The sequence below is a fragment of the Nannospalax galili genome, unplaced genomic scaffold (assembly GCF_000622305.1).
Source record: "Nannospalax galili isolate Female #2095 unplaced genomic scaffold, S.galili_v1.0 scaffold898, whole genome shotgun sequence".
NCBI lineage: Eukaryota > Metazoa > Chordata > Mammalia > Rodentia > Spalacidae > Nannospalax > Nannospalax galili.
The window spans coordinates 2,255,219-2,267,749 of record NW_008342399.1 but is presented as its reverse complement, the minus strand read 5'-3'; the positions used below and the strand labels follow the sequence as shown (position 1 = coordinate 2,267,749).

General features: G+C 43.5%; 1 protein-coding gene across 2 annotated transcripts in view; it reads right to left on the bottom strand.

Annotated features, from left to right (window-relative positions):
• The window catches only part of Znf366 (zinc finger protein 366), a 390,083-nt gene that overhangs the window by 19,866 nt on the left and 357,686 nt on the right, over positions 1-12,531 (bottom strand). For both annotated transcript variants that reach the window (XM_029566146.1, XM_008838473.2), the window contains one exon: positions 2,528-3,869. In XM_029566146.1, coding sequence (XP_029422006.1) covers positions 2,528-3,856 — 1,329 coding nt within the window. In that variant the 5' untranslated portion in view covers positions 3,857-3,869. The remainder of the gene's footprint in view (positions 1-2,527; positions 3,870-12,531) is intronic.

Sequence of the window (12,531 nt, the reverse complement as noted above, 5' to 3'; positions counted from 1 at the left end):
GAGACCTTTTTAAAAAAAAAAAAAAAAAAAAAAAAAAAAAAAAAGAAAAGTCTTGAGAACCCAGGGGTTGTTCTTGGTGTAAACACTTTGTATTCTAAATGACTACAGATGGCATGGATTTATGTTAATAAAAAGACTTTAGAATCAACTTCCTCTGAAAATTAGATTTTTAATGTCCTCTAAGAATTTAAAAATTTAAAAATATATTGCATATTCAGTGAGTTTAAAGTTATAAAATCAAATATTTTTTGATGAGTCTGGGGTTGCAGTATAGTTAGTTCAGTGTCTGAGTATGCTTGCAGGCATAAGATCCCAGGTTCAAGTACACACACACACACACACACACAGAGCAAACCCAAGACAGCCCAGTTGGAGTAAGATCTCAGGATGCCACTGGGGCCTCTTTTGTTTCAGCCTGAAAACCTCCACTCTGGGCTTGTGTAGGATCTGCTTGGCCTGGGACTAAGGAGAAGTATTTATATTTCTTTGGAATTCCTTAGAGAGAACTCTGTCTCCAAAATAGGACTAATAAATGGGCTAGCCCAGAAAGCAAGAGAGGAGCCTGGGTATAGTCTTGGAGCTTAAAGGAAGCTGCAGCAGGACCAGTGACATCATAGAGAAGGAGCCTCTGAGAGTGGTTAGGGGCCAGGAGATGGGAGGGAGAGTCTTGATAGTTGTAGTTAAGGCTTAGGAGCTGGAGCTGGGGAGATATCTCAGTGGGCAAAGTAGTTGCTGCACAAGCATGAAAACCAGAGTTCAGATTTCCTTCACCCATGTAAAAAGCCAAGCTTGGTGATGTGTGTCTGTAACCCTAGCACCAGGAGGCAGAGGCAGTAGACTCCTCGGGGTGGGTGGGGTCACTGGTCAGATGCTCTAGCTAATTGGTGAGCTCCAGGTTCAGTAAAAGAACCTGTCTCAAAGGTGAAGATGAAGAGCAAGAGAAGAAGATACTTGGTGCTACTTCTGGCCTCTAAACGCTCACACATGGGTGTGCACACACATGTGCACACATACATACACAGCACACACCCACAAATTAAGACTTAAGTGCTAGTGTTGGGATTTCTGAGTGACCTCCTCATGGCTTGGTATCTTTATCTATGATCAGAAACAGCTTCCAGAGTCACTGAGAATAAATACTAAAGGAGAAGTAATGCACCTACCACAGAAGTACTTAATGATACAACCTCTCATTGTTTGCTTGTGCCTCTATTCAAATGTGTTTTGTTTACTAATTCAAATACAATCTATTTCAGACACCAGGTTGTTTCTCCCATTTTAACTTCATTTTCTGTTATAGAATCCATGTGGTCTAACATGCACCTTTGATACCTATTCCCTATATACACACATGCACCCCTGAACTAAGCCAATGGTCCCCTTTGTGGCCAAATAGAAGTCTAGTTCCTTTGTTGATGGTTCCTGCACTTGGTAGGCACCACCCCTCAGATGGTATCCACAGGAGCCTTTTGTCTGACAAGAGCTGCATCTCTGCTGCAGAGCCAGAAAACACTGTATATTTTGTCCTAACCTATCAAATGAAATCCATTAGAGCAGAGCCACAGCATTATCTTGGCTGGGCAAAGTCCTCAGTTGACCTTTCGGAATTAAAGGATATTTTAGAGACTCCGGCTTGCTAGAAGTCTCTCTTGCCAAGAAAACCACAAAGGTCAAGGGTGAGGCTAGAGGTCAGTGGGGCAAAAGTCCCCTCTTAGCAGGTTAAAGTAGACCCAAGTCAGCCCAGCTGGAGTAAGCCCTCAAGAGGCCACTGGGGCCTGGTTTGTTTCAGCCTGACAAACTCCTGGGCATTGGTTGCAAATGAGGCAGAACTTAAGCCTTGGGCCTGTGTTTCTCTGTGGAGATCTGAGCCTAGAGAAGATAAAACCAAGCAGAGAAATGGTGCTTCATCCTGTATCCTGCAAACAAACCACACGCCAGTGAACTCAAGCAGGCAGGGGCTCAACACCAGGAAACATAGGCCCTGATTGACAGGGCCAAGCTCAACTGGCCTGGAGCCAAGAATAGGAAGCAGGGCTTAGCACAGAGCCAGTCAACAAACCAAAAAGCAGCAAAAACCTCTAAGAGGATTCTCTAGATGGTGGTTCTTAGGGTATATCCCAGGCACTGGGGTGATCTAGAGTCTGATGACAGGTTTGCTTGTTTTAGTGCCCTGAAAGAATTTTCTAGAAACAAAATTCCAGGGACTCTTGGAGGGCTAAGAAGCAGCAGCACCACAGCCAGATGCTCTTTCATCCTCCCTCAGTGTCCTGTCTAAATGTCTGCATTGCTTATTTCCAGGCCCACCTTAGACTCTAAAGTTACTCTGGGAAAGGGTTTGATTGACTTCTGTCTTGTCATTCTCTATTTGCTATGTGAACGGTAAGGGGGCCATTTTGGCCAGTCACATAACTCCTCTGCATCTAAGGTCAGGAGAATCATGGGTATCCCCACCCACAGGGCCCCAGCTCTGTTCTTTTCTCTGAATCCCAGCAGCCCACCCCTGGGTGAGCAGCCCCCCCCCCCATACCTTATGGGTGAGCGAGTGCTGCTTGAGGTGGTGGGGCTGCACGAACTCCATGCCACACTCGGAGCAGATGTAGGGCCGGATGTCTTTGTGCTTCATCATGTGGTTCTGCAGCTGGCTCGGGTACTGGAAGGTCTTGTCGCACTCAGAACAGTTGTACTGAATGGGGCCACGGTGCGTGGTGAGGTGCCTCTTCAGTTGAGCCAGGGTGGGGAAGTCGAGGCCGCACTCCACACAGATATTCTCACGACCGCTGGCGTGTTTGGCCTCATGGGCCTTGAGCTCGCTGGGGTAGGCAAAGCCCCGGCTGCACACACGACAGTTGTGTGGCTTCACCTCGCTGTGCTGCATCATGTGGCGCTTCAGGTGGCTGGTCTGGGTGAAGGCCTTGTGGCACACCTGACATTTGTGGGGCCGTGTGCCCTGGTGTGTCAGCATGTGGGTGTGCAGATGGCTGAGCTGCTTGAAGAGCTTCCCGCAGCGCGTGCATGCATGTGGCTTGATCCCGCTGTGGCCCAGAATGTGTGTCACCAGGTTATACTTGGATGTATAGGACTTCTCGCAGGTGGGGCACTGCCAGCGCTTCTGAGCCCCACCCACGTCCACGTAGTAGCTGTCATCGATCTGGACGTTCACATCCACCCTCTCCACCTTCTGCTTCGTCTCCTCGTTCTCCTGGGGCTCTACTTTCCGGGGCAACACTGGCTCAGGGGGCTGCTTGGGTAGGAAGGTGTGCCTGCTGAAGGGGAAGGGTGAGGATGAGGGCACGAAGAAGGGGAACATAAGGCCCGGGTGGACTTTGGGGTAGTAGGGGTAGGGCGTGGGCACGAAGGCAGGAGGCCTGGGCTGGGGCCACACCGCGCTGGGCTTAATGGGCTCCTGCTTAACAGGTTTGCCCCCCAAATGCTCCAGGGTGCGGTAGAACTGGAAGCCCACGTTGCACAGGTCGATCATCTGAGAGTCACACTTGGGACGTGATTGCTGTGGAAAGAGCAGAGGGAGATTCGGAGGGCCGTGGCTTTTGCTCTCCTCAGTGTGGAGGGCAAGTGTGGCTTCTTCCGCAGGATGGTTGTAAGGCATCTTTGTGGGCATGCTTTTCCGTTTCCGGGATCCTCCTCCCTCGAACACCTCAGGGAATCCGTCAAGGTCTCCTGGAGGAGGTTCATACCGAAACTGGGAAAAGGGCCCCCGGAGAGCTCCTGGGAAGGGGTGTCTTTGGGGAGCCTTTCCTCGCAAAGCCCCTGGCTGTAGGCAGTGGGGAAAGGAGATGCTCTTCGCAGCCAAGTTGAATGGCACATCCTCATCTTTGACCATCTTCATTGCCTTCTGCATCCTTGCCAGATCTCTTTAAAGAAAAAGAAACAGTTGTGTGGTTGTTTTGGTGTTTTCTTTTTTTTTACTTTGTTTTTGGTCTTTTCTGAATTTAAGTGTTTTGGTTATGTATCAATACTAAGTTATAAAGAGTCCCTCATTTATCCTGGGGCTGTTCAACATTCTGCTGTTCTTGTAAACTCAGCTACTAATGTGGAAAGCCATGACCAAGGAGGAGGTCCCAGGGCTCACTACAGAAAACTACAGAACCACAGAACTACATGACCATAGACACTGGGTGTGGAAGAAAACTGAGAACTCATCTGGCCCTTTTGTTCTAGAAGAAGCCAGAGAGCTCATTTGGTTCTTGCCCCCCATTTACAATGAGGGTCCCAAGGCCCTTAGTTGAGCCTGTGCTGCAGGGGATGGGGATATTCAAAGGCCATAAAAGAGAATGAACTTTAATGCTGAACTCAGATATAACATGGCTGAGGTCCACTCTGAGCAAGGTGAGCTGCTAAGCTGTGTCAAGTGAACTAGATTCACATGATGAAGAGAAAATATATTGGGTATCTTGACATCATAAAGCCATTTTGTCCGTTTATGCATTCTAAACATTCAATCAGCTTCAAGGGGGGAAATCACAAGCTTATCAATCTCTGAATCTACACCTAGGTCTCTCCCTTCATGCAGATGTTGAAGGGCAGACTATGGAGCCGACATTTCTCTTGCTAAACCAAATACTACACCATGGAGTTCCTCAGCACTGCTGAAAGAGCCAGTAGGCCAACGCCTAGAACAGGGGCCCTTTCACAGATCTCTGCCGTTTTTCTATCTTCCTCACATGCATGGATGCTGTTAGAATGAACCAGAACCACTGGATAAGCAGCTGGGATAGGGACCAAAAGCAACTCAAGGCTCTGGCTAGGAGTGTAGGATGAGCATCCAGGGTGAGAGGACAGACAAATTCCAGTCATTTTCTAGAGCCCTCTGTGAGACATGCAGTTTTTATGAGTATACAGACATTCCCAAATTACATGTGTGTCTTTTTAAGAGGTTTGAACAGTGTAGTATAATTAAAGCAAAATGGACTTTTAAATATTGATTACCAAGTCCATACACAAACAGTACAGTTAAAGGGGAAATATATCTTTATTACATGAATATTTAGACATTATTCAAAGCCATTCTGTGAACTGGTCTGAGAACTAAAAAGAAAAATGTTTAATAACATTTCTTTTGCATGTAGTGAATAAGAAGATGGTCCTGGTGTGTTGTTTTTTCTTGGGGGTTGGGGCTTAGTAGTTAAGAAAGAGAACTTGTATGTCTAGCAAAGGCAAGGCCTGCTTCCTTCTAAAATTCTTATTAAAAATATGCAAGGACTTTTACCACTACTACCTCAGGCAATTGTGGGACGTGAGCGTGGTGGGAGAAGGAAATGCCTGGCTTTGTGGCACTGAGAATGTGTGGGTGGGTATTGAAATGAAGTTAGGCACTGCTGCTGTGAGAAAGCACAGACAAGAGACAGACAGAAGAAGCTCTTTCATGTCTTCCCATGTTTACCAGGCGGCCCCTTGGCTTGCTGGTCAGTGAGCTCAGATCCCTAGATTCACGCAGAGTTACAGGGAGTATGAGCTAGTCCAAGAGTGTGCTGTATCTGTTTCAAAGTAATTGGCTTTCAGGCAATGCTATGGTATTGGAAGGAAAATGGTGATTCTCTGCCATTTCATTTTAGCTAGAGTAGTTTTCCTAACCCCTTTAGTGATGGGGTTTTGCAAACAGACTGTTAAGATTAGAAAAAGATTCTTGGAGGATATAAGTACCCGTCACTGTCAGAAGAGTCCACCCCAAGCAAAGTGATTTCTGTTTTATTCTGATGTGATTAAGATAAACAATCATTCCTAACTCATATGAGGGAGCTTGTTTTGAGAATTTGTGAGTAAGGAGGATGCTAGAATGTAATGACTTTTTGGTACGTTTCATTATTGAGACAGTACTTGAAAAATCATGGCTAGTGATACTTGGCACCTTTATGACACATGCTCTAGCTTACACTGGAAAGCAACCTGCCTGAAAAGGAATGTGCTCATTAATCATTGATGTTGTCACTAATTTTGAAACTGAAAATATTTCAGCTTATTCCCACTATTAATGCCTGAACATTTTTTGTTTGACCTTATGAATTGATTCCTTTTAACAGTGACACTCTCAACATAAAGTTAACCTCAAAAGCATGTGTTTACATTTATATACATTGTCATCATTAACTTGATAAAGCAAGAAACATTTTGAACCAGGGTTTTTTTGTTTTTTTAAACAGAGGTGCCACAATTATGTCCCCAAATGCAGAGACTTTATATAGGTATATTCTAATGTCTTACTTATTTTAATGTCTTAAAATTAATTTCCCCCAGCTTTGGCCTTCTGTATGGGATAATTTTCTCGTTCCTAAAAAGAGGGGTCTGTGTATTCTAGAATAAAATCAATAACCTCAGGAAGTTTTAAAAAGTAGGAGAATCCACCCGTGGATGTTTGTACAGATCTTTAAAATAGCAGCCCCTTCTACAAAAGGATGTTAGGGAGCATTGCCAATCCTTACAGAGGTCAAGGAGAACTAGCCTTCCCCCCTTGGGGAGCAGTCAGCTATGACTGCTGCTAGCTACAAATGTCCTTGTCTTTGAGTACCAGGTGCTAGGGAGAAGCCCTTGATGGTAGAACAACAAAACCCAGGAAAGAACCTGTGCTGGGAATGGGGAGTGTTAAAGGAAAGCACATCTTTCCCAGAAGGTAATTTGTCTTGAAATCAGTCAAGTTAAAATTCTGGGTGCCCTCAGCAAAATTATTAATAGACTCCTAAAAACCCTCAAATGTACACCACCCACATGCTCCCCTCTGCTTCTAAAAATAGATTCACAGGCATCCATGGCAGCTGCAGGAAGCCTGTGCAGGAGGCAAGAGAGGCTTGAAGACAGGGAACTGGATGGGACTGCTGCACCTGGCAGCGCTGGAGCCCTCTTGATGGTCATCTCAGGCTGCTTCCAGAGCCCCTGGAGAAAACCAGCAGGTTGTAAGCCAGTTTCTCACTAGGACATGTTGAAACAACACACAGAAAGAAAGAAGAACTGAAATTTTAGGGTAGACAGCAGTGGGATAGTGGGAAGGGCATCAGTTTGGAGCCTGAGGGTCTGGGTGTGAATGCTGGCTTGGTTAGCCACTGCAGAAGATTGAGCAAGCTAACTCTGCGGCCTGATGCTCTCGGAGTTTGGATATCCCCACACAGTTGGAGGCTTAAAACAGAATGTGTATGAAAAGGTTTATTAAACACTGAACAATTTGCCCTTGAGGGGTAAGAGAGTAGACGGGATGGGAAGGCTGGAGTCCGTGATCAGGGGATTAATACCAGCTGAAATTTCTATTTTCCAAACAGATACTGTTGGTCACCACTGACTGGCATCTCAGCTTCTGCTCTACAAGTTCAAAACCAAGACTTTACCCATTTATGTTGTATTGGTTGGTATTGTCACAGAGGTGAGAAAGGTGAACACACTAAAGAGCCAAAGTAATTACTAATTGAATGTCGTGATAGCTTTCTAATCTAAGTTTAAGTTCTAATCTAATGTCTCGGCCCCTTCTCCTTCTTTCCTAATGAAGAAGTCTTCCTGCCTTCATTAATAACAGTCTACTTAGGTAAGTGGACAGTTGAAGCAAAGGTGACTGGCAGGTCTTGGAGCTGCTTTAGCTAGCATGTGAAAAGTTGAAGAACGCCCTTATCTAACAGTGCAGGTCACCTTCCTAGGAAAGGTGCAGCTACTGCAACAGCATCGGGTCAACACCGACAAACCAATTCTTAGAGTTCTGCCAGACTGCAGGGTTAAGGACGAGGTCGGTTCTGTTCACTTTTGTATCTCCAGACTCCAGCATGTCCCTGACTCAAAGTTTCTGCACAATACACTGCTTTGAGGTGAAAGAAGAATGAATAGTTTTTTTCTAAACTCCCATAGTAAGCCTAAATATGTGTAATTTTATCTTACATGATTTAGGTTATGGTAACTTTTGGTAATTGGTGAATATGATCATTAGTACCCTTAGAAGTTCTAGGACAGTTACTAGGGTAAAGTAATCTGCACACACACACACACACACACACACACACACACACACACACACACACACTGAGAGCTGTGGCTTACCCTCGCTGGTTTCAGGTCTCTGATTGACTCTCAGATTCAGGCCATGCTCTAATTTCTGGCTACACTAATATCATTCTCCAAGTGCTACAAATTCCTGCAGCCCAGCCAGAAAACAGATTCCAGAAAAGTCCAAAGGGCAGCAGAGAGAGATAAAAGACTCCTGCATTGGGAAGGGATTATGAGTTCACCCTGTGCTCTTCTACCCTGAGGAAGTTAGTCCATCCTTTGAATTAACAGGGGGGAAGACTCTGGGATAGTCATCTATTCACTTCTTTGATGAGAGAACATTTGAGGTCCCTGGATTTATATGCTATATATATTCATTCATCAATGAATCAGAAAGCAGATAGTTTGAGGAAAAACTATATAGGGTTGATTTATTATAAAGGAATCTAGGCTTCAAGATATCTTCTTTAACATATTTTATTCATGAGAATGTTATGAGGAAATAGTGAATTTTAAAAATTCAAAGAAAACATCATCAACAACAACAACAACAAAAACCTTCCTTTCAAGTATACGGACCAATTAGAAATGTAAGGCCTGGGATGAAACCACATTTAGTTTTGGAAATGTTTCTAATAATGCCCTTTCATTAGGAATTCACCTACTGTACCAAAATATAAATATTCCCCAGATAAAATTACTGGTATTTTGTGGTTCTCATTTCAATTGAAGGTCATTCCAGTAAATGGTATTAGAAGAGTCACAGTGAGTCAGCATGCCAGGGATGGATTTATCTCTTCTGCATGGCACTGATTTCTGTATATCCTGAAACTGACCAAAGAATATTCCCTCTCACATGAGATAGAATAATGTTGCTCTTTATTCCATAAGTTTTCCAGTGTTTCATAGGAAGATGTTCCATTTTAGGAGGCCCTTACATGGCTTACCCATGAACTCTGTTCTTAACAGGGTTGAGGCAGGGAGGAGGCAAGGATTGGGAAAAGGGCAAAGATAGAAAGCAGTACCAGGGGAAAGAAAGTAGGGGGTGTGGAAGAACTGCACGGAGTCAGAATGAATAGTACACAGTGACTGTCCTCTCCTTGTTCATAAACAGAGCTTTGTTATAGGTCCCTTTGGAGTACGATTCTAATGACTTGTCCGATTCTTTCTGAGTTTGTGACATACCTAGACTCTTTAAGACTTAAAATGCAATGTCTGATGGTTCAACAAAACGATGCAGGAGTCCGCTGAGTTTTTCAGTGTAGGTAATGGGTAAGCAGTGCTTCAGTCTTACAGTGCTGAGACTGGAGGGAAGAGAAGAGTCTCTGCATACATTTGGCAGGTAGAGCAATATGGTCTCAAAGCAATGAATGTTCTGCCCCGTCCGTCATCCTCTAGGTCAGCAACAGAGCCAGAAAGAGGTGACCAGCTGCCTGATAAACGGACCCCAGAACGCTTCTAGGTACCTTTCTGGTCCCCATTTATCTTACAAGCCTCAATTCACCTATGTTGTTGTTTTTTTTTTTAATCTGTTTATGGTGGCCAAAATATATTACTTGGCAATGAGACTTGCTCATGAATGAAATAGCCAATTGAACTCACATCAGAATTCCCCATACCACCAAGGGACAGCATGAAGCCAAATTAAGTCTTTTATTAAGCACTCCAGAATCCACATAGATATGTACCATTTTATACATTTTTAAGAAGTCTTCATTTATTAAACACTTTTTTCTTTATCATGTGCACATGCCCACATATGTGGCAGTCAGAGGACAACTTGTGGGAGTAGGTTCTCTTTTTCCACCATGTGGGTTCCAGGGATCGAACTTGCGTGGTCAGACTTGGTAACAAGTACTTTTACCCTCTGAGCCATCCTGCTGGCCCCCATTTTTAAGAAATTCATAATAAAAAAGCACCAGCCAGAAATTCAGATGCTAACTTGCACAGGTTGAAATGAATGGGGGATTCATTATCTAGGGTTTTCTTTTCAGTGCTGATTGTCCAGGGCTACTTTCTGAAAAGCAAGAGTAACTACAATGGCTTGAGTGCTGGGGCAGCTGAGCATTTGGAGTTATCTCTGTGCTTGTGGCCCATTTAAAGGAAGGAAATGAATTGGAGATATGACTTAGCAGTCCTCTTCCCTAAACCCTGGAGTTAACGTGATTCTTTTTAATGGAACTTGTCTCTAACTCTCTTTGGGGGAAACATCTTAAAATATCAGTTGATTTTTCTTTTGTTTAGTTCTATGTTCATAGCTCAGATAAACTTGATATATTCACTTGTAGCTAAGGAAAATTACACATACATGTTAGAAAGATTCATTTTCTTCATCTGTGGGCATGGTAGTATATTGTAGAAAAGCTCAAAAATATGACCCTCTGAAAGCAAAAGTGGTAGAGGTAACATGTCACTGACGTTGGCCCTCTGTAGAAGGAACTTGTTTTGAAAATGTAATTCGAGGCAGTATTTTTTGAAGAGATGATGGAATGTTTTGTATTTTGATTCTGGGGTTATTCAATTCTGTACTTGTCAAAGCTATATAAGAAATTATACCAAATATAAATTTGAAATAAGTTTAAAAAGACAAAAGAAATATATCCAAATACCACTCTATGCATCATTATTAAAGGAATAACCTAGGATATTTGTTAAATGTTCAATAGTCCAAGGTGACAGAGACCTGTCTTCACTAGGGGATGTATCCAAATAATTTGCATAAGGTATATAGAGAAGAATATGAACTGAGCTATAAGAATTCAATGATATTAATTGCTATTCAATCCAGAGAAGGAACTTTAAATATGGTCTATACTAGCAGTGTGTGTGTGTGTGTGTGTGTGTGTGTGTGTGTGTGTGTGTGTTCAATTCACAAGAATATTGTGAGGCAGAGATGTTATACTAAGCTGTTTCAAGGTCTTCTAATCTTTGGCCCTGCTTGCGTGTATGGTAAGCAATCTTCTCTAATTGATCCAAGATTCTTTGAAATGTAAAGTAGTTAGCCATTAGTGGACAAGATCATTTTGGTCATTAGACAATACACTTGTGCTCCCTTGAAAAACCAATGGACTAATATTCATATTCAGGCCCAAAGAACACTTTTGTGCATTATTCCCTGAACCAGATAAACTGAGTTCTTTCATGAAAGTGGAACTCTGTAATGAATCTGTAAACTCACTGGCTGCATGCTGAGTCACACAGGCCCTGCCGGGTCCTGCTCCCCCAGGCAGGCTTTCTGAGCAAATAGTTGCCCTACTGTCTTAACATCTTGCATTGTATCTGTCAGTTGAACTGCTGCAAGATTGTGCAGTGGGAGAGGTAGAGAGAATCTCTTGTAGTTTCATGGGAATTTAGAGGTAAAAATCTATTCTCTCTCTTTCTCTTTATAAATGATTGGGAATCAACACTTACTTGGTGACCATATTCTAGCTAGCTCTTGCTCCCTGATCCCAAGCAGAATTTGGTGTTCTCTGAAAAAAGGATTAATGGTTGGTTTGTCCCCAGTCCACCTAAGCTAACCTCACACAAATTCACTGCCAAGAGCATCTCCAATAAGGATGATGTATTGGCCAAGGTGTAACCAGAACTGGGGTAGTGCTCTGTAGAGCCCCTCAGAGCCCCTGCTTCATCTTGGCTCAGGTTCCTTGGTCAATGTGTGTCATATTCTTTGACCTGAAATAATATCCATATTCTTTGCTGAAATAATAGAAGGAATATGGGAGGGCTCTAGAAATACTCAAGGTAACTGTGGTCAAATGCCTCTGAACCTCTGAGAGAGTGTCATCACAGAGCAGAGCACAGTGTCCTAGAGGGATGGCCATGGTGATATGTCTCACTCAGGCAACAGCTGCAACTTCCCTTGTGACAGTCCCTGTAAACGCCCATTGGCTCTGGGAAATGACCATCCTGATGGGCACACAGATCTGTGACCCTGCTCTTTATTTCTATGTGGATTGAAGTCCTACTTGGTTTTGCATTTTGTTGAAGGACCACCCTCTATATACATACATTTTCTCCTTCCTTGAACTTTTACTTCAAGCTCTTCTCATTTGCTTGCTTCATATTGATTTTCTATTGATTCTGTTCAATAAATTCATTTTAAGAAAACATATGTGCATTTATAAAATATATGAACACTCTCTTCTTGTGCATGTGCACACAGCCTCTCACTGGAAGGAAATACTAGAGCCTGATGTCTCTGAGGGGACTGAGTGGCCAGGGGAAGAAGGCTTGGGAGCCAAGCAGCCAAGTTACTGACTTCAGAAAGAACCATTCCTACCAGGGTCCGTGGCACTCTGTAGTGAGCAGCTCCTTGAGTGGAATTATTTGTGTATCTCTCCAACTGACATTGTTATATACTGGCAATGATATCTGTTAAAACACTTGCACTTAAAAATGTAAATTCATATTGGCTTTTGACAGCAAAAATCCAAACACAGTTAGACATAGTATCCCTTTCTTTGGAGCTCTAAAGAACCCAGGAAGAGACTTCTGTGCCATTTCTGTACCTGCCCTAGGGTAGGTGCCAGGGAGACGAGGTCTTATCAGCCAGACATGAGG